The sequence below is a fragment of the Metarhizium brunneum genome, chromosome 1 (genome assembly GCF_013426205.1).
Source record: "Metarhizium brunneum chromosome 1, complete sequence".
In the NCBI taxonomy this organism is placed as follows: Eukaryota; Fungi; Ascomycota; class Sordariomycetes; order Hypocreales; family Clavicipitaceae; genus Metarhizium; species Metarhizium brunneum.
Window position 1 is genome coordinate 7035208 of NC_089422.1, and position 21085 is coordinate 7056292.

Sequence of the window (21085 nt, forward strand, 5' to 3'; positions counted from 1 at the left end):
TACGCATAAATATAGGCGGTCAATTTGGCCACAGTACCGCCCCGAATGTTTACTGAATGTTTCCAGCGACTGGCTTGCGAGTATTCTCTGGTTGCGCCTCGACGATCCGAGACTAGTACCGGCGTGCAGGTTTTCAAGGCGCTGGAACCAAGCTGCCTAAATTCGATTTACTATTCGCACATGTGCATTCATCATAGCTTACCAGCCTCCTTCATTGCTCTTTCACCATCGACAAGAACGCACCAACCATCATGCCCCCGCCCACCATCACCATATACCACAGACTCAAAGGCACCCTGCTCCAGGGCCAGCTTCAGAACTGCATCGTCAAAGGTGCCCGGCTGCAGCCAGATGACTGGAATGCCAATCTTCTTGGCTTCCTCAAGCACCTTGACAGTGACAGGAGGTGCAGTGATGATGGATACCGAGGTCTGCTTAGGACTTGGCAACCCAGACAAGTCTGGGACCGTGGCGTACTCTTGACCGCCCACAGACACGGAAGAAGAGCCCGGATTGACTGGTGTGACGTTCAAACCATGCTCCAAGTACCAAGCATGGACTATTCCACAGGATTAGTCGGGGCGAAGCGGTAGATGGCGGATATATCTTGGAAATACGAGCCTTTATGACCGAACTTGGCGGGATTCGAGCTGGCGCCGACAACGGCAAAGAACGGTGACGTAAAGAACTTGCGGGCGGCGGTTTCGGTGGCCATTGTACCGGCGGTGGTGGCTATGTTGTGTGGTGTTGTCAAGTTGGTTGTCAATTGCTGGTTGCCCATTTGCAAGTCGCGGTTAGTAGAGTGAACCACGAAATGCCAGGGGTTGCCGGTAATAATAGTAACGCTCTCGGCTGATGTCCTCATTCGAGCAGAAAATGGCGATAAGCGCAAAGGCAAATCCGTCGGCTTCTGCGGGGTTTCCGAACCTGACGCGGTCAAGCGGTCGAAGGGACGCCAAGTTTGCCCCAGCCGTTGTAAAGCCGAGGTCGGCCGAATCGGCAAGACGTGGTGTTGCTACATGGCTTGGACTCGGTCCATGACATAAAATTCCAATTTAACCCCAGAAGTAAGGAGCCAATGCAAGAGCAGCCATTGTAATACCGTACAACATGTTGTTATAGCAATGTCTCTATTTGCGTAAGAACACCCGATTGTTGTGTGCGCACTCCAAACATGCTGACCAAACATCTCCAGCAAAGCAACATTTTCCGCTGCAGGGTATGCCGCGGCACGGCCAACATACCCTGCAAGTTTGTTTAGAACCGTTCTGGGCTATCATAATGCCAACATCTCATCAGGGTCGTTACTGGATATTGGGTGCGGCCATGGATTGATTGCCAGGGAAATGAGTCCTCATTTCGGTAGCGTGATTGGCCTTGATACAAGCCCAGGCATGGTGAGGCAAGCCGCATCAATGACAAAGGATGAGAAAGTCACGTTTTATCAGGGCGGCGCCGAAGACCTGTCCTTCCTCCCCGATAAATCCATTGACATGGTGGTGGCTGGACAGTCCGCACACTGGTTTGACTACAACAAAGCGTGGCCTGAATTATCTCGCGTGGTGAAACCTGGAGGTTCTCTTGCTTTCTGGGGATACAAGGACAACGTCCTCATTGGGCACGAGAGAGCCAACCAAGTATTTGACAAGTACTGCTACGCAGATGGAGACGTCGAGCCAGGCGTCGAGGGAATGAATGCTTACTGGGAACAGCCTGGCCGCAATAAAGTCCGGAACCTGTTGAGGGAGGTGGAACCGCCTGCTCAAGACTGGACGGCCATCCGTCGAGATCTGTACGACATCAAGGCCGACTGTCCAGAGACACCGGACCCTGGAACAGCCTGGATGCAAAGGAGAATCAATCTAGGGCAACTGGAGGCGTATGTCCGAACATTTAGCGCATTCCAGGGCTGGCGTGATGCGCATCCAGAGGTCAAGAGCCGGGCGGAGGGAGGTCAGGGGGACCTGGCTGATATTCTCATGGATCGTATTGTGGAATCAGAGCCGCAATGGAAGGGACTTGGCGATGGGTGGAGGGACGCCGAGGTTGATACGGTCTGGGGCACGTACATCCTTATGGCAAAGAAGCGTTGAATAAGGAGCAATGGTTCGTTGTGTTTCGACCGATGACTGCAAGTACTTGGATGTGTTTGAGCGATTATGCGAAACGTTTGGCGAGGTTTTGTTTGGTGTATGTTAATGCTGTAGGCTAGTAGGTAACTTCTAGCCTCGATGTCTCATTGCCAATGAATCGTGGGCCTTGATTGACATGGAAGGTGCATAAAAGCACACCGCAAGTTGTCCACATCTCGAGCACGGAGGCTTTGTGCTCCGTTGTACATCCCTTCAGTGTTTCGAACGCGGCCCCTTGCCCCTGCTCAGCTGGCACCGGCTGCCAGTGACATGCTCCAGGCAAGGTGACGGAAAATGCCATCAAGAAAATGGATTGTGCAGCGGAGAGGATGCGGCCTTGTTCATGATGATACCAAGAAATGTGAGAACGCGGTAGGCGGGGGACATGGTTAACATGAGTAAAGTCAAGTCGCTGCGGGATGGGCATGTGTGTGTACGGAGTACATGTAGTATGTACCTTTGAAGCTGGACTGAACGGGCGAAGTGACTGGTTGCCGGGCCAAAGAAGCAGGCGCAGGGGACAGACGAAGCAACAGCCCACCGTGCCCTTGGCAATCAATGGGACCAGAGCGTCTGTCTGTGTCAGGAGACGAGCAATTCCATTGTCGTCCTTTTCTTTGCTACTTGACACTTCTCCAACTCCTTCATCAGTGCCAAAATCACCTTCAAAGCCCGAAAGTCCCTTGCGAAACCCTCAGCGACCTTCTTCACATCTTGGTGTTTATTGCCAGAGCCACATCTCAGGTACACGACAGAGTTCCAGTCGGGAAGCTGCCGCTAGTGCATTTATTTGTGCTCAAGTGCTCCCTCCTGCACTCTAGCCCTCCGACTACTCCGTACTTGGGTATTGACTAGACACAGACACAATGGTGAGTTGCCCCAGTACCCGACGCCGCCTTTGTAAACAAACAGCAGAGGAGAGGCCCCGCGGTCGACGAGCCTCGCCATGTGATTCGCCAGTTCGATGCCAGTCATCACCGTGTGCTTGCCCCCTTCGGGCTTGGATTGCCTCCAAATGCGCCCAAACGACGCGGCTCCGAAATCTTGGTTTGCACAACACATCTGCCAACTTTCGTAACGAACGACGCATTTTCTTTTGCAGGCTGTCAACATCGAAGCAGGCGCAAAGAAGCACTCTGTGGCTAGCTGTGCACACGAAGAATCTCTCGATTGAGCTCAACCAAGCGCGTTACTACGGGACGACAGGACGGGGCCTCCTCTTTCTGTTGCAGCAGCATCATTAGCAGCACAGATTACAGACTTGATAATGTCTTCTAACCAGTACGATTCTCAGGCTTCCACCAACTACAAGGAGGCCTTTGCTCTCTTTGACAAGCGCGGCAATGGCAGGGTGACTGTAGACAGCTTGGGTGATTTGCTCCGAGCCTGTGGCCAGAACCCCACCTTGTCCGAGATCAAGGACCTCGAGCAGAATGCCGGTAGCGAATGTGAGTAGATTGAACCGACGAAAAAAGAGCGAAGGCAAGGGAATTCGTGAGCGCGAATGACTGACAGCGCTGTTGAGCAGTCGATTTCGAGACATTCCAGCGCATTCTGAACCGCCCTGGCGGTTTCCGCGACCCTGGCGAGCCCGAAGAATATTGCCGCGGCTTCCAAGTGTTTGACAAGGATATGACTGGATTTATCGGCGTTGGTCAGATCAAGTACATCTTGACGAACCTTGGCGAGAAGATGTCAGAGGATGAGGTTGATGAGTTGCTCAAGGCTGTGGACACCAGTTCTGGCCAAGTAAACTACACCGGTATGTTTTGCCGCGCGATTTGTGACAAGCACAGGGATACTCCTGGGCCTGTGACCCCCCAGCATTTGAATATTTCCTGACGTCAATCTTCCAAAGACCTTGTCCGAACCATCCTCGCCAACTAGGCGACTGTAAGGCTTCCGCTTTCGATGATGGGGTGTTATACGAAATGATTGCTCAGTCTTTTTGCATGTGCGGACTGGATGGCGTTACTCTGTCTTCTTCTTTTCTGTTGTACTGTTTCTCTCTTACATGACAGTGTTTGGCGATGGAGGATGCAATGAGGCATGGAGTTGGAAAGTGCGTGGGAGTAGATTGGGATTCAAGTCAAGAGTCATTATTTTGTGTATGGATATAAGCTCTGGAGTGGTAGATAAGTTGTTCAGAGGGCTATTCTTGTGGGACTACTTATTTAAGTCAACCTCAACCTTTGATGTTGACATTCTATTTGTGCATCGTTGATTGGGTTCTGGCATGTAGCATACAGTTTGCTTTGATGACATTTGTGTTGTGAAGGTGATAAAACACCATGGGTGGGCACTTGCTGCGGGAAATGCGACTGAACAAGGACTGGGTCTTTAGGCAAGCTGATTTGATCGAGGCCTTCTTGCTCGGCTACGGAGCTATCTATAGCAATTGGCGTTGCCAGCCTGTTGCATGGCTCTGAGGTGCTGATGCGGACGATATTCAGCACTTGGGCTCCGTGCGGTCTGGTTTGGTGGGTGTTCCTTGTTGCGTCAATGCTGCCCCTCGCCGCCCCTCGCCGCCCCTCGCCGCCCCTCTGTCATGGAGAACATTTGAACGTGGCCCCTCAGTGCCTCCCATCAGTCCGGATGTCCCTGCCTCCTGCCACATGTAGTCTGGGGACATGGAAGCTTGCTTCCCAAACTAACCGACCAGACTTGACTTCGAAAATTTACCAGAAATCCTCCACGCCCAACATTGAAGTGTCACTCTGGTGTCTGGTCCGTCGACTGCGCAACATCTGACGTTACCTGTCCCAGGTGCCCTCTTCTATCTACCTACGGAGTAGGAAGTAGTCTCGGTGCATGTACGGAGTACGGCAACCTGTGTCTCTGCTAGCGAAGCTGCTGCTGCTGGTGCTATTACCATTGCTTGCATAACCGGTGCAGAAGTTCTTGTCCGATCTCGTACTGCATCTGCAATCTGCATCCGCCTTTATTACGCAATCGAAACCTATCTCTGCACGAACCTGGGTTACTCGAGCTCGCTTCACAGTGTCATCGTTGGTACATTGCATTGAACTGCGGCTTCCTGCACCTGCAGACGGTTTAACAGCCCTCCGCCGCTCCCATCCTACTGCATCATTCAACTAGATCGAGACGGCCTCTCGCTCCTTGGACAGAAGTTTCCGAATTCCCTCGCGTACCTGCAGTCAAACTGGATAGGCGCAGTCATTTAAAGCAGCCCAGGCCCCGTCCCCTCTTATCCCCCCTCCTTGCTCTGTCCCTCGTCGTCTTCATCCTCGCCGCAACCCTGGCCTCCTCACGGGCTTTCCTCCGTCTCAACACCCTTGTCAATCATTTTTGCTCAAGTGCGGACCGACGCATCCTTCACCGTTTTCGTCCATTGATGACAAGCAGCATGGCCGGTGCTCAGTACCAGAACCCGCCTCAGGCACCACCGCTCTTCACCGGCACCACCGAGTCAGTTGTTGCCGATATCAACAAGAACAATGAGCTCACAAAGAGTATTTTGGACAAGGTAGTGGCTGATGTGAAGCCCGCAAATGCCATCTTTGACAGTGTCCTCGAACCGGGTCTGGTGAACGAGAACGAGCTGGGGCGAAGCTACCGCGTTGCCCAGTTCTACCAGTATGTCTCTGCCAGCAAGGAGCTCAGAGAAGCTTCGACAAAGGCCCAGGAAATTTCCGACGAGTTCAATATCGAACTCAAGATGAGAGAGGATATATTCAAACTGGTCGATGCTGCATTCGAAACCCGCGACTCCCAAAAGCTGGATGGCGAGTCTCTGCACCTTTTGCAGAAGGAACGCCAAAAGTATATCCGTAATGGCCTTCTACTGCCAGCTGGCCCCCAGAGGGACCGCTTCAAGGAAATTCAGAAGCGTCTTAGTTTGCTGTGTCTTCAGAGCCAGAAGAACCTGAACGACGAGATGGGCGGTGTCTGGTTCACCCCTGAGCAGCTTGAGGGTGTCCCTCCTGATGATATTGATATTAGCGGGCTCGAAAAGGGCACCGGAGAGAACGAGGGCAAGGTCAAGGTCACTTTCAAGTACAATCATTTCTTCCCAATGAGCAAGTATGCTATCCATGAGGACACTAGACGCACCTATGTCATTGCCGAATCCAACAAGGTCAACAACAATGTTCCCTTGTTCCGTGAAATCATTGCCCTTCGAGACGAGGCCGCTCGTATGCTTGGTTTCCCGGACCACGCTAGCCTGGTCATTTCCGAGAAGATGGCCAAGACTTCAGGTAGAGTCATGGAATTTCTAGGCGATCTGCGCGAGCGACTTGCCCCAGGAGGTGTAAAGGAGGCCGATCGCCTTCTCCAGTACAAGAAGGAGGATTGTGAGGCGCGGGGTGCACCATTCGACGGTAACTTGTACATGTGGGATGTTCCCTTCTACTCGAGGATTATGAAGGAGAAGGAATACAGTGTGGATGAGGCTGAAATTTCTCAATATTTCCCTGTTGATAGCACATACCAGGGCATGATCAAAATCTTTGAGCAGATCTTCGGGTTTGTCTTTGTTGAGCTTAGCAAGGAGGACCGCGCTAGACTCAGCCCTACTGGCAAGGCAGAAGACATGACCTGGCACGAGGATGTTATTGTCTATTCTGTCTGGGACGATGAGGCTGCTGGCAGTGGATTCTGCGGATACTTGTACCTGGATCTCCACCCCAGAGATAACAAGTACGGCCACAATGCCAACTTCAACATCGAGCCTGGCTACCTGAACAAGGACGGAACTCGCAACTACCCTGCGACTGCCCTGGTATGCAATTTCAGCAAGCCTAGTGCAACTAAGCCCGGTCTTCTGAAGCACCATGAGGTAATCACTCTCTTCCACGAGCTCGGCCACGGCATCCACGACCTAGCTGCTCGCACCAAATACAGCTACTTCCATGGCACCAGTGTTGCTGGTGACTTTGTCGAAGCCCCCAGTCAGATGCTAGAGAACTGGTGCTGGACACCCAGTGTCCTGAAGTTCCTCTCTCGACGTTGGGACACAAACGAGAAGATCCCCGATGATATGATTGAGAAATTGGTCAAGACCAAGCACTTCAACTCGGCCACCTCCAACCTTACGCAATTACTCTACGGTCTTTTCGATATGACCGTCCATACTCCCAAGTCTCACGAAGAGGCTAAGAATATGCCCATTGCCAGAGTGTGGAACGAGTTCCGTCGTGATATTACTGGAATCAAGGGTCCCGAGGCCCAGGGACAAGGACTGTACGTATCTGTGCTAAAGCACACACACTTGTGATGAAACAATAAGTTGCTGACATTATATCTCGTAGTGAATGGGGTAATCGATTCGCTACCATTGGGCATTACACTGGTGGATACGATGCCGGATATTACGGCTACCTGTACTCGCAGGTCTTCTCCCTCGACATGTTCCACTCATTTTTTAAGAAGGACCCCATGGATGGCAAGGAAGGTCGTAGATACCGGAAGCTAGTTCTAGGCCGTGGCGGCAGCCAGGAAGAGCTACAGACCTTGAAGGACTTTTTGGGCAGAGAACCCAATACTGAGGCTTTCTACCAAGAACTCGGTCTAGCGTGAAGTTGGACCTAAGGAGACAAATTGAAGCATAGTCATGCATCTGTAAGCACGCAAGAAGCCATATTCCTTGCACGCTAGACGCATATATATATTAAGAAACTGCCTCTTGATAACACAGTTTCTATGAAATCAGACATCGTCAAATTTTCAAGAAAGGTATCCTATGTCTTCCAACAGCGCCCGAGTTTGCATTCTCTCATGTCCAAAGACCACCACATTAGATACATCCATTACCCAAACAAGCCAAAACCAAAATTAATAATTCAAAAGAATGTGAGAACGTTCTAGGTATTATGTCCACATTTTCGTTTAAAACATCATGATCAGTACTGATGAAACAAGAATTGCTCCAGCAGAGTAGAAGAGACTGGAAAGATGAGAGGCAGCGGCTGTAACGACCGGAGGCGTCGATGTTGGGGGATTTCCAGGTGCACCTTCTGTCGTGGCGCCGGGTTGACCGCCTCCGCCGTTGCCAGCATTGGCATTGCTGGTGCTTTCGCTCGAGCCTGGGTTTGTACCACTACCATGGCCAATCTTCGAGCTCGGGCCAGAGGCAGAGGCGGAGGCAGGGGCGGAGGCAGAGGCAGGGGCGGAGGTAGATGCAGATGCGGAGGTGGAGGCGGAGGCGGAGGGGAAGCCAAGACTGCTTTCGACGACAGTGTTGCTGAGCCTACTGGAACTGCTCCCGCTGCCGCCGGTAGTACCAACAGCAGTGCGGTGGGTGGTAGTGGGCGAGTACGTCTCTCCTCCGGTGGAAGTTCCAGGTCTCTGAACACCAGAGCTTCCACTTGTAGAAGATCCCGGAGGTGTAGATATGGGCGAACTCTGTCCAGAAGACGGGGGAGCCGAGTGAGTCGTCTGCGATGAAGATGCATCGCTGGCTGGGGTAGAGCCCACGGAATGGGTAGAGCCCACGGAATGGGTAGAGCCCATGGAATTGGTAGAGCCCACGGAACTGGTAGGGCTCGGCGTCGACGGAGCAGATGAGGCGATATTCTCACTAGAGAGAATTGGCGTGAATGCCGGGTGGCTTACATCGACTTGCGTGCTGGTTCCAATAGTAGGCTGCTGGGTAACAAGCTGCTCGGGAGTTGTGGGTGAAGCAGTTGGAGGTTTCTCAGCCTTGGTACCACCACAGAAATTAATAAACTGCTCAAATGGCTCCTTTTGTGCCTCTCCAGTAGAGGTAGAGTTGCTATTAGCATTGGCCTTGATACAATTGCTGCAGGAGACCTCGGCAGCCCTGAATTTTGAATCTCGATCACACAGCCCGTCTGTTTTTCCAGTACCTTGAGCAATGAGGTAGGCTTGATTGCAAGGGTTATAACATATGGAGGGAACAACAATGTCTCTCTTGGACTTGTGACAGGCTTTGTGGTCGTTGATACGCTTGCGCATTTGGCCGTGCGAGGCCGGCGGGGAGGGTTTAGGCCAGGCAGTCAGCGATGATTGCGAACCCCAGTTCCCTGTTGTGATCATGGAAGGGTGTCCATTTATGGTCTCGTTGATGACTTTATATTCGAAGATGTCGTACGAAAGACCGAATCCTTCGGGGTCGAGGTTGAAGTAGCCATACGAGGGTGGGTAATAGCCGGTTTCGCATTCTTGCCATTCGACCTTTGCAAAAGGCGGCGAGGGGATACAGTCATTTGGATCGCAAAGGAAATCGTCGGATGGAGGTTTCGGCCACAGATTGCATCCATTTGGCTTAGGAGGGTTGCATACATAGCCAGGTTCGCAACCAAATGTACGGTTTGACTTGGCGTCCAACGGTGTTGAAACTCCTGTGGGGGTCGGGCAAAGGCTGACGTCAAACATGGGAGTCACGGTGACAGTAGTAGCTGGCTTTTTGATTGTTGTGGGAGGGAGGGTAAGTGTGCTGGTCTCTATCACTGTGTATCCTGGCCGAGTGATGGTCTTTGTTTCTTGGTCGTCGGTGATGTGGACTGTTGACGGGGGTAACGTCCTTATCTGCGTTGTCACAATCGTGCTTGCTGGCAAGGTTTTGGTTACGCCGGGAAGAGTGATTGTGCTTGTCTGGCCGGGAGCCGTGACTGTTGGTCCTGCGAGGGTTTGAGTTACATCGCGGCCGGGAGCTGTTACGGTCTCGCCAGGAGCTGTTATTGTCTGGCCGGGGGCCGTTATAGTCTGGCCGGGGGCCGTTATAGTTTGACCTGGTAGTGTGAGCGTGGTCACAACAGGGAAGCTTGTTATCACTGTCGACACAAATGTTGTAACTATGGTGGTGGATTTCGTAGTGTACTTGGTGTTGTCGACAGTCAGAGTGACTGGGTGCTCGCTAACGACCGTTTTAGTCTCCGTGTAAGTTGTGGGCACCCATATTGTAGTCGAGTCGACTACAGTATGTGTGTCGTGAATGGTCGTCTCCTGCGGAACCGTTATCGTGGTAACAACGGACTCAATACCAGTAACTGTCTTTGTAGCCGTGGTCGTAGCCCAGGAAGTTACTGTTGTTGTCCTACAGCCGTGCGTCCGTCCCTTGAGTTTTGGAATCTGTTCAGTGTTTGTGCCCTCAGTAGATTCATAACCGTTTGTGTAGGGAGGGTCACAACTGCGTCACCATGTTAGTGATCTTGCTGTAGCCAGTAGCTGCCGGATTAAATTGATCCTTGGTCTTCGAAGACTTTGCACTTACTCAATGACTTTAGTTACGGTCACAGGATAAGACTTGGGCTATGTTAGCAGATATCCATTCGTTCTTGTCGACGATATGATCCATACCCTTGTGTAAGTCGAGAGGGCTGTTGTAGTAACGTATTTGGTTGTGTATTGCACCTCGGTAGAAACGTCGTGCTGTGTTGCGGTAGTATATATCTATCTCCCATGTCAGCATCGGCCAACCCATTTTCCCAGTTGACACCACATAAGTCTGACCGTTTTTTCGCTGTAAATCGTGGTACTTTTCCATTGTTAGCAAATACATAACTACGATACTAACAAGTGCTACTCACTAAATTTTCGATATGACTGTTCTTATTGTCGTTGGGCAACACTCATCACATCGGGCGGCCAGAACGGAGTCCGGAAACAGGTTGAGATCAACCGTAAGTAACCCTTCAACGCCGGCCCCGACATCAAGCCCAGGGACTGCAGCGACGAGGCTTGTAAAAAGCCCAAGCGAGCTGGCAAGACGCATCTTGCGTGAAATCTGGCCCTCGCCCAGCTAACGAATGTAGCTTTCCAACTTCGAGAATGTGCCTGAAACGAATGGAGAAACGAGTGACAACCCTCTGGCTCTTCTGTCCTCCCAAATGAAGACACTGGTCCCAGGTACAGATGGAGGTAGGCCTAAAACAAAAGGGCTCTATAAGTAGAGATTCCCAGTGACTATTTGGCCCGGTGGTCGAAGTGGTTGCCCGCGATTGCTGTCTTTGGCAGTGGGAATGGTATCAGGTATTGACAAGAATAGATTGGGCTCCAAGCAAACTGCGCTGATTGAGACTGAAAGGTCGAATAGTCCGATTGAGATAAAATCTGATGTGCTTGGTGGCAATTGTGAAACTCCCGCAAGCAATGGAAGGACCAACAAGATTTCAAATAATGGCGAAGACGAGCTCAGATGGGGAGAAGAACAATTTACAAAATACACAGATCAGTCTGCTACTAATAACAAAAAGCTTAAGGCCAAGGCGACAGGTCTAGCATGAACCACGCTCGAAGCAATCGCTGGGTGTTACAAACCGAATTTCCCCAAGACAATCCAATCGTAAGCGCACGCATCTCTTGCGGTGACGAATCGAGCAAATTTCCATGTAACTACCTACCTACCTACCTACCTACCTAGGTAGGTACTCGTACGCAGTACGAAGTACACAAGGCTCATTTCCTGCACGGGCCAGAATCTGGCCTTGGATGCTTGCCAAGTTGCCCGGGTTTCCAGAGATGCGGCCCCCGGATGACAGCGGCCGTCGGGAGGAGAAGCTGCTGGCTCCATTATCTTGCATGCATCCGCACGGCGCCCCAAAGTACTCCACACGAGGCAAAAGATTGAGGCCTTCCTGACGAGAGGTCGCTGTTTGGCGATTGGGCTTGAGCCCGAGCAGCACAAAGAGAGGCTCTGCGTCTATCCCCCGGCGTGGCATCTCGCTGCCTGTGTCGGGGCCACGCACTAGTACTCTCCCCAACGCAAGGAAACAGAATCCGCATCTTTTTTAGAAAGTCCACATGTCTACGGAGTAGGCGTGTAAGGGAAAGCCCCGTGGGGCCAGAGGAACTATTTTTTGTTTTCCCTTTTGTTTTGAGCGTAATTTGTTTCCGGAAAATAGCCGCTGCCGAGAGCGTTAGCGAGACTTGTTCGAGTCCCTCATCCCTCATTATTTGGCTCCGTAGCCTTTTCTCCGGCCATCGTGATATGTCTGGAGGACGCAGAAAGAAAAGGCCAAGTAGATATGTATGTACTCCGTATGTATGCACTGTTGCGACCTAATCGGGCCGCTGCGGTGTCTGCACTCAAGTACTATGTACTATACTCCGTACTCTGCGTATATGCAGAGTCGAAGTCTTTGGGTTACGGTGGCAGCCTTGTTGGCTGTGTTTGTGCCAGTACTTTCGTCTGGTCAAAAATGACGGGATGCATCCAAGACCACCGTTGGGTCTGAGTGGTCGAATTGACCTGAGTGGTCTTCTGAGCGAATATCAGAACTCCAGTCTCGGCTGGCCGGAGCTTGCTCTTGCCTCTCTCGTGCATCGCGATTGCATCCTGTTCAAAGATTCTACCTCGTCAGCTCGTATTACTGAGGCAGCCGTCAAGTCGCACATACTGGAGTCTAGACAACATGGGCATTAAATCAAGAGGCGTGCCCGCACCAAGTGCCGAATCCTCGTGTCAGAGCCTCGTTCATCCATGATCAAGGTCGATGGAGCCATCTCCGAGGAGGGGAGGACGGATGAGCAGGGGGGTGAGGAGGCAGTTGCGGCTGCAAGTACGGGAAGCACGATGGATGTACCGAGTACTCTGCGTACTCCGCCTTCCAGAATGAGACATCGATAGCCATGCATTCATTATTGACTCACCACCCCATCTTGATTTGAAATTTCCCGCCATCTTTTTTGTTCTCACACGTCCCGCTCGCTACTGCACAGTACAGCCCTTCTGGCACTCCGTGCATGCATACATATATATCCGAGATCAGTGTACATCCGGTCATCTCGTGGTCTTTTGACAGAGCTGGGGTCGGCCACTGGTCTGGGTTCCCCTCCTGCTTGACCCCGGCCGTCCGGGTTGCCCTTCTAGTAATCAGGAACTGCTATTGTCCAATTCTGGACCCTTGTCTTCCCTCCACAATACACACGTACGCCTACACCGCAGCTTCGTCCCGACTCCCCAGAGACACCGACTACCTGGGTGCTTTCACCACGCCTCCTCCTCACATTCGTTGCCTTGCCATGATCCCCGCCGCCTCGTGTCTCGAGAGCTTGGGTCGAGAGCTTGGGCCCGCGCCCAACATGCGAGGAGGGGAGACGGGGCCCCGGGGCCCTGGTATGGTCCATGGTTGAGGGACTCGAGGGGCTCTTGTAGGACTCGGTCAATATATTCCTATCTTGGCAGCAAACATGGCCTGGTCATGCCCATGTGGTACAAGCCCTCTGTGGAGAGGACATGTAGTCGGTCCAAGCCGTGGTTATACAGCATTTGTGTAAAGTCAGTCGGAAGACGGGCAGGCCGACTGGGAGAGCATTGATTGGAAGGTGAGTACAGAGTACGGAGTCCAGGCTGGCGTCGCCGGTAAGCTTCTTCTCACTCAGTGTCTTTCTTATTGGTGGCAAAAGGCCCGTGTATCACAGACCAGAACCACTTGTAGTCGTGGAGTATCGCAACCATCTTCGTCTTCACCGATATCAGCCTCACAAACCCAGCTCCAGCCTTCATTTGTCCTTGAGACATACTCCGTACATTCAGCCTGTCCAACTGCACTTGTCGTTGTTCCAGACTACAACCCACATACTCCGTACAACCTTTGGGAAGTCACTTGGAGAATATTTGCCGGTGGGCTGTACGGAGTATCCCATCAACAGAAAGTATGGGTCATGGTGACACGACACATTGAAACCTCACGCGCTACCGAGTTACTACTCGAGAGTAATTACAATACTGAGACTATTGTGAACCTTGGCGGATCACCAAGCAATTTTCAATGGTTTCCATCCATCATCGCAGCTCCAACAATTCAACAAAATGAAAATCAGCTCCAAGGCCCAACTGGCGATATGCATAGGATTCGCGTCTTACTCCAACGCGCAATTTAGCAACTGGCTAAGCGACCAAATCAACACTAGCATTTGCACATGGTCGCAGCCCAGAGGTATGTCACTCTTGTCAAGTCGTCTCTTGTCATGATGTCTCTTGTCGCGATGTCTCCGCTCACACTTCGACCCCATGCAGCTGCGCTAATTCGCGATACCGTCTATCTTGATGGGGGAGATATCTGGTGGAACTCTGGACTTGCCTCAGGGAAGTTTGGTCCAGTACTCGATCAAGGCAAGTTCATCATAATTCCACTGGCAAGATAGTTTCAACTGACATGCCAAAGGCAATTTCCAAGGATACGTCCTGTCATACAATTTCTCTGAGTCCTTTTCAAAGGACACAAATGTCACTGGAATTCTTGTAAACAAGCGCATGTCCAAAGCAATAGGCGGGGAGCAAAGTGGCATCAGCTCAGAACCAGGCTACGACGATGGTGGTATGCTGGCTAACGACGCCGAATTCTTTCTTTATGGAGGAGCCGTGACTGCGAATACTCTCGCTTCGAACCCCGAGCCTGCCGCAAATGCGGTGCTTGCTTATCGCCGATATGCATATGGCCCAGAAAAACCTCTATGGCAAAGCGGCTTCAACAGTGGGCATCTGGATGACGGTGTAACTAGGTATATCGCCTATGGAGGGCCGGTCAATGCACCATCAGAGAACAAAGCATGGTATTTTTCAGGCCTCACGTCTCCAAGCAGAGGGCCAATCAGTGTTTTGACTTATGAGAATAAGACAACACTGGCCATGATTCCCTCTAACACGCTTATTGAGCTGGACATGACGAATCAGCTTTTCGAGAAGTGGACCAACATAACTCTTCCTGATAACATTAAGCCAAGAGCAAACCCCGAAGTCGTCTGGGTCCCAGTAGGGAAGCAAGGCATTCTGGTTGTTTTGGGTGGAGTTGTGTATCCGGACTGGGCATCTGGAGATCTCGAATCCGCGAATGAAACGGAGAGTGTAAGTAGGCCGTTCGTCGAGGTGGTCGTATTTCCTTTAAAATGCCCATGTTAACATTGTAGAAGAAGCTTAAAAGCCCAGAATTTATGCGTACGATCGACATTTACGACGTTGCCAACAAGAAATGGTACCAACAACCAACGGAAGGTGGTCCAGGGGCAAGGACGCGAGGTTGTGCCGTCGTAGCGCCAGCGTCAGACAAATCTAGCTTCAACATATACTATTACGGTGGTTATGACGGAATACACCCGAAGAACGATTTCTCTGATGAGGTTTGGGTTCTGTCACTACCGTCATTCTCTTGGACCTTACTTAACAAGGGAGTTCCCGTCCATGGTCGCTCGGGACACAAGTGTTTCAAGCCATATCCAGACCAAATGATGGTTTTCGGAGGATACACACCCACGATTGGATCGTCATTCACATGTCTAGATCAGGGTCCCGTGGTTGTTTTTAACTTAACTACTGGGGAATGGCTGGACGGCTACTCACCAACAAAATATGGCAATTACGGTGTACACGAAAAGATCATTGCTGCTGTAGGTGGAACCGCATCCGGAGGAGCAACTGTCTCATCGCCTGTGCCCTCAGGCTGGGCTTCAAAAGAGCTAGGGGCTGTCTTCTCAGTGGCGTATGACACGAAAAAGGTCAAACAGTACTGGCCATATGACTCTGCGTCATCGCCGCCGCCACCACCTGGTGCTACAACATCTCCTCCAGAGCAGGCTGTTTTCCCGCATGATAGCCACTTGCTTCAAATCATTCTTCCCGCAGTTCTTGTGCCCATAATTATCTCCGTCGGACTTGGTATTGCACTGTGGTATTGTTGTGCCAGGAGAAAGAAATCCTCCGCTGCTTCATCAACAGACTCGACCGCGGATGAGAGCGGGTTGAATATCATGACGTGGGCTAGAGGACCCGGGGCGGCCAAAAGATCAATGATGATACAATCACTTCAAAAGCCTGAAACTGGAACTTCTCCTGATCTCGAAGAGAATTCCACCTTCGAGCCGATTGCGACGGATAAAACAGATACCACACCCCACGAGATGGAAGACACCCAAGTATCTGAGCTGTGCGGTAAGTTGGGGTTTACATAGCATTCTATCCCTCTCAGGTATATAACGACTAACTTGTTCTCATAGATACATCTTCACCTGCCGAGTTACATGATACTGGATTCACACCAATGAGCACATTTCAAAAACAATTTGGCCCCTACGGTTTCGAAACAACCACTTCCCAGTACAATATACAACCGGGACTTGGGAGCCCAGGTGCCGATTCCCATACGCACGACGGCGAGAGGGAATGGACTGAGTCTCCTTTACTTGGCACATGGTCTCAACCCCGTCCGAGATTGGAGATACCTAATTTCTCCAGCGTTTCTGAATCCTCCAAAAATCAAGACCCTCCAATGGTCTCTCCTGAAGAGCGCTCTCGGCCCGATATACCCATATCTCCAACCTCGACAAGTGAGAGGTTTGGCGGCGATTACATTTCTGCGACTGCGGTAATGAGCCCCCTTGATCGGACTATGTCTGGGGAGTCTGAAGACGGACGTTTTCCCAGCGAGTGCTAAACTAATAGTTGCGGTATAGCTTCTGATTTATGTTTATAATGATTTTGCAATGTGACACGATGATTAATATCCTATCTTTACATAGAGAATGCACTGACTTTTTTTACGTACTGTTTTACGTACTGTTTCAGAATAGCTTTTAATTTGACCGACGTATTCCTGCCAGTGCAATCACGCCTATTGTCAACATTGAATGCGCCATATAAGGCGACACATGGATGCGCTTCGTCTCCATTACACTTCAACAATCTCGTCATCCTCATCCACTTCCTGTACCTGACTACTTGCACCGCCCTCTTCCCCCTCTTCATCCCTCATCAAAACCTGCACCAACCGCTCGCAAGCCTCTCTAACGCCCTCATCATCCACCCGTAAATGCGTCTCTCTAACGATTGGATACACCTTGACTCTTCTCATCAGTTCCCTGCCTTCTCTCGTCGTCGTCAACAGCGTCAACGTCTCAATATGCGTCTGGATATTCTTCTTATCCGAGTCCCTCTTTTTGTCCGGCGATAGAAGCTGCAGGTCCGGCAGCATCTCCATCGTATCCTCCACCTCATACTCTTCATTTCCGGTAATAGGAAGCAGCACATAGGGCAGGAGATTGATGCCATCCTCGTCTAGAAACACAGGGTGGGAGTCGATATCAAAGGCGACGTTTTTGATGGTACTCGCTACACCTTTCCGCCTGACGTCCGATTCGTGCTCTGTGAAGACTCTGATCTTGGTGAGGGGGATGACCCCGTCGTATTTCTGCTCCGTGAGGAAATATTGTCGGACTTTCTCATGTTTGGACAAGTCAGCGAACACATAGGCTAGGTAGTCAAAGTTGGCCTTCTTGTTGTATGCGCCGTCCTGGCCCTTGACGAAGAGGTCCATGAGCTGGTTCATAATGGAGTCGTCGGAGCCGAGGGCCGAGGGGGCAGTTTGCTTTCTTTCCAGGATGGACTCGAAACTATCAAGTTTGGCTAGATTCGCGAGAAGCATGGCTAATAAGTTGGCGTTGGGCTCCCCTTGGCCCTAAACACGGAGGTGGTTAGATGATTTAGAAATTGTGACGCTACGTTGGACCTGGGGATGGATGATACGTACAACTATGTGGTCTAATACCACACCGATGAACTTGTCATCGTTTGCCAAGTCCTCCAAAATCTCAGGGTCTCCTGATAGGTTGATCAACATGGTCAGGACATGTTCGGCAATTTTCTACACAAAGGGTTAGTTTCCTTGCTTGATTTTCACCTGAACTCATGCAGAGGGTCAGGGTTTCCGGTCGCAATATACCGGATGATCCCGAATCAAAAGCTTCAAGTTTTTAATGGGTTTCATCTCTTCCGTTTTAAATATTACAGGCTCCGACGTTGAGTATGGCACTAGATTCTCGGTGGCCGCCAGCCGAATCTGTGGGTTGGGATGAGCAATGAAGCCCACAAGCTGTAACAAGAAGCCAGGTCAGGATTTTTCTTCTTTATTTCCTTGCAAAAAATTCCAAAATATGTTTCGGCTGCTTGGAGGGATTCTGACGCACCTCTTCCAGTTCTGTGGGCATCTTTTTGGTTTCAGGTGTTCAGTATAGTGTGTGAGTGTTACAGTGAGCACTGAGGATGTTCAATGACTAGACATCGATTCGACATAAAAGTTTTGGAGGGGCAGTTTTGATAGTGGGGGTTTATCGGAGCCTCATGGGGGGCTTCAGCGTCATCGCCAGGGGCCAATCTTTAAACGTTATATCAACATGATGGCGATTGTCACATTCATCAGCCCTTTCCCAAAGAGCAAAAAATACTGGGGGCTATGGCTACGAAATATTGTCCTTCCGCGTTGCCATTATGTCGCAACTCGTATCATACCCCAGCCCTTCCGTACCCGTTAGGTGATTTGAGTGACAGCGCGGCTTTTGAGCGATGAGAAGCCGGCAACCGGCAACGTCGGAACGCATATCATGAAAGCAATTGCGAGTCTCTGCGATAGGATTTCCACCATTGTTGGAATTTAAAGTCCGAAATAGAGATGTCGAAGTGCCAACATTCCAAAGGCGGTGAGAATGCTCTGTGGTTAATCATCTCGACGCTAAACCAGGTTTAGAATGAGGGGCGGCAGATCGATAAGGCACAAATTTTCGATTTTCCATCCCACCGCCCGCGTGCCACCATAGAGTGAGAGCCCGCGAGACTGGCGTAATTTATAGTCTACTTGGGCATTTGTTGTCGTCAGTGCTTCCATCGCCAAAAGAATACGCCCAGAATGCCCAAGGCTACTACTCCAAAGGCCGACCGGCCTGCCCGTCGCCATAACCCTCTCGAGAACGATATTCTCGCTACTGGTCTCTTGCGCAACAAGCCCACCAAAAAGAAGTCAAAGAACATTGAGGATGCCGATGAAAGCTTTGTCGATTCCAAGGCCTCAAAGAATATCTTGAGGATAGGTCGTGAGTTAGCTGAGGAGGAAAATTCTGAGAGAGCCTCTTTTGCTCCTGAGCCAACCATCGACTCCTTCGGGTACGACTCTCGATTCGACGACAAGCTTGATAGTGAGGAAGTCAAGACATATGACGATGATGACGCCTGGGGTGATGACGACGAGGTTGTGGAGGAGATTGAAGTCGACCCTGAAGATCTTGAAATGTACAAGAAGTTCATGCCCGACGAGGAGGACGATCTATTGAAGCATGGTTGGGACCTCAAGCCCTCGGGCGACGCAGTTGAAGGCGAAAGCCGCAACTTGGCAGATATCATTCTGCAGAAGATCGCAGCGCACGAGGCTGCTGAGGCTAGAAAGGATGCCGGCGTGCCAGTTGACGATTATGAACTACCCCCCAAAGTAGTTGAGGTTTACACCAAGTAAGTACCCGTCGTGGAAAAAAAAGCCTAGGGGAGATTGTGCTGACCGCAACTGTAGAATCGGAGAGATCTTATCGCGCTACAAGTCAGGTCCATTGCCGAAGCCATTCAAAATCCTCCCAACTATTCCCCACTGGGAGGAAATTCTCGAAATTACCCGACCAGATCGTTGGACACCAAATGCTTGCTTCCAGGCAACCCGAATTTTTGTTTCTCATAAGCCAATTATCGTGCAGCGATTCCTCGAAATGGTGGTCTTGGAAAAAGTCCGTGAAGACATTTACGAAAACAAGAAGTTAAATGTTCACTTGTTCAACTCTCTCAAGAAGGCACTGTACAAGCCTTCTGCTTTTTTCAAGGGATTTCTCTTCCCGCTTATTGGCAGTGGTACCTGCACCCTGAGAGAAGCCCACATCATCTCCGCTGTACTTGCTAGAGTCTCCGTCCCAGTTTTGCATTCTGCTGCAGCTCTCAAGGGTCTTTGCGAGATCGCTGCCCAAGAAGCCTCCCAGGGAAGCGAAGGTGGTGGTGCTACCAACATCTTCATTAGGACATTGTTGGAGAAGAAGTACGCTCTGCCATACCAGGTCATTGACGCTCTGGTATTTCATTTTCTTCGATTTCGTAGCGAGGACCCTGCCAGCGTCCAGGAAGGCGATGCCATGGCCGGGGTGTCCGGTGAGGGAGACGTCAAGACGAAGTTGCCTGTTATCTGGCATCAAAGTCTTCTAGCATTTGCTCAAAGATACAAAGGTGATATTACCGAAGACCAACGTGAAGCACTTCTGGATTTGCTCCTAGGCCACGGCCATTCTGCCATTGGTCCGGAAGTGCGACGAGAACTGCTGGCGGGACGGGGACGTGGTGTTCCCTTGGAACCCCAAGGTGAGGCTCTGGATGGCGATGATACCATGGCAGTCGACTCTTAAAACAAAAGGAATTGGAGAAAAGCATTGGGGGCAAGATTCGAGCATGGCATTCGGATCCTCTTGCATGGCGTTTGGAGCTAGTTTCGGGCAATAATGGCTTCGCTTTTGCGTTTAGAATATGTTAGCGGAAAACAGTTAATTGTGTTACAATAAATGGCTCTCCTCGTGTCCAAAAGGTAAGAAAAGAAAAAGACAAAAATGGCATTGGCCATTGTCTCTCTATAGAGATGGGTTCACTTGACAACCACTCACCGTTCGTTCCTTCTTCCAGATGGATGCGCACCCCATGGAGTTCCCTGTGACCATTTCAAAAACACCCACAATCTTGCTCCTCAGCCTGCCTGTCAAAATGTATCTAGACCGTCCCTAATCCAAACCGACCCTATGCAAGTTTTCCTATCCAACGCCGAGATCCTAAAGGTCTCCATTCCCTAAAAGGCTTCTTTTCACACAATTCCTGACACAACTTGACGATCCGAACACTTGAAACCCACCAATGTGGCACTGTGCCGTGAAGGAAATCAGCATCAAAAACCCAAGGCTTCACACGGTTCATCTAGTAGAGCCGACGCGCTATTAGAGAGGTCCCATGTCGGACTCTCTGGTTCGGAGGATGATGCTACCTAGCCCAACGGGAGCAAGCGAGATAAAGTATATCACTCAACACATCTCCATACATTACAATGGTTGTGCTGATTATACTTTGCCACAGCTACTTTAATCTTCCTTTCCAGGGTTTCTCAACTCCGCCATTATTCTATCTTACCTTTCCAACACAACCCCCCGGGCCTAGAGATGCTCGAGGAGAAGGATGGCGCAGTACCATGCTT

At 50.8% G+C, this 21085-nt stretch overlaps 8 protein-coding genes across 8 annotated transcripts; 5 read left to right on the top strand and 3 right to left on the bottom strand.

Annotated features, from left to right (window-relative positions):
- Positions 1-191: 191 nt before the first annotated feature.
- Positions 192-865, bottom strand: G6M90_00g021410 (uncharacterized protein; the record flags this gene model as incomplete). Its single annotated transcript, XM_014692920.1, has 2 exons — positions 192-559; positions 631-865. 2 exons carry the CDS (start codon positions 863-865, stop codon positions 192-194), a joined length of 603 nt encoding a protein of 200 aa, XP_014548406.1.
- Positions 866-1124: 259 nt separating this feature from the next.
- Positions 1125-2093, top strand: G6M90_00g021420 (uncharacterized protein; the record flags this gene model as incomplete). Its single annotated transcript, XM_014692919.2, has 2 exons — positions 1125-1138; positions 1196-2093. 2 exons carry the CDS (start codon positions 1125-1127, stop codon positions 2091-2093), a joined length of 912 nt encoding a protein of 303 aa, XP_014548405.2.
- Positions 2094-3399: 1306 nt separating this feature from the next.
- On the top strand, positions 3400-4019 carry cdc4 (Myosin regulatory light chain cdc4; the record flags this gene model as incomplete). The annotated part of the gene is made up of 3 exons (XM_014692918.1): positions 3400-3580; positions 3661-3894; positions 3991-4019. The coding sequence occupies 3 exons, from the start codon at positions 3400-3402 to the stop codon at positions 4017-4019; spliced, it is 444 nt and encodes a 147-aa protein (XP_014548404.1).
- A 1480-nt stretch (positions 4020-5499) lies between these two features.
- PRD1_1 (Saccharolysin) lies at positions 5500-7673 on the top strand (the record flags this gene model as incomplete). The annotated part of the gene is made up of 2 exons (XM_014692917.1): positions 5500-7337; positions 7406-7673. 2 exons carry the CDS (start codon positions 5500-5502, stop codon positions 7671-7673), a joined length of 2106 nt encoding a protein of 701 aa, XP_014548403.1.
- Positions 7674-7982: 309 nt separating this feature from the next.
- G6M90_00g021450 (uncharacterized protein) lies at positions 7983-10602 on the bottom strand (the record flags this gene model as incomplete). The annotated part of the gene is made up of 4 exons (XM_066129874.1): positions 7983-10245; positions 10330-10336; positions 10416-10508; positions 10569-10602. The coding sequence occupies 4 exons, from the start codon at positions 10600-10602 to the stop codon at positions 7983-7985; spliced, it is 2397 nt and encodes a 798-aa protein (XP_065985716.1).
- Positions 10603-13869: 3267 nt separating this feature from the next.
- G6M90_00g021460 (uncharacterized protein) lies at positions 13870-16486 on the top strand (the record flags this gene model as incomplete). The annotated part of the gene is made up of 5 exons (XM_066129875.1): positions 13870-13996; positions 14077-14172; positions 14225-14904; positions 14967-15984; positions 16050-16486. 5 exons carry the CDS (start codon positions 13870-13872, stop codon positions 16484-16486), a joined length of 2358 nt encoding a protein of 785 aa, XP_065985720.1.
- A 234-nt stretch (positions 16487-16720) lies between these two features.
- Positions 16721-18035, bottom strand: hgh1 (the record flags this gene model as incomplete). Its single annotated transcript, XM_014692914.2, has 4 exons — positions 16721-17506; positions 17579-17692; positions 17771-17920; positions 18015-18035. 4 exons carry the CDS (start codon positions 18033-18035, stop codon positions 16721-16723), a joined length of 1071 nt encoding a protein of 356 aa, XP_014548400.2.
- Positions 18036-18730: 695 nt separating this feature from the next.
- On the top strand, positions 18731-20255 carry G6M90_00g021480 (uncharacterized protein; the record flags this gene model as incomplete). The annotated part of the gene is made up of 2 exons (XM_014692913.1): positions 18731-19326; positions 19385-20255. 2 exons carry the CDS (start codon positions 18731-18733, stop codon positions 20253-20255), a joined length of 1467 nt encoding a protein of 488 aa, XP_014548399.1.
- Between the last annotated feature and the right edge of the window lie 830 nt (positions 20256-21085).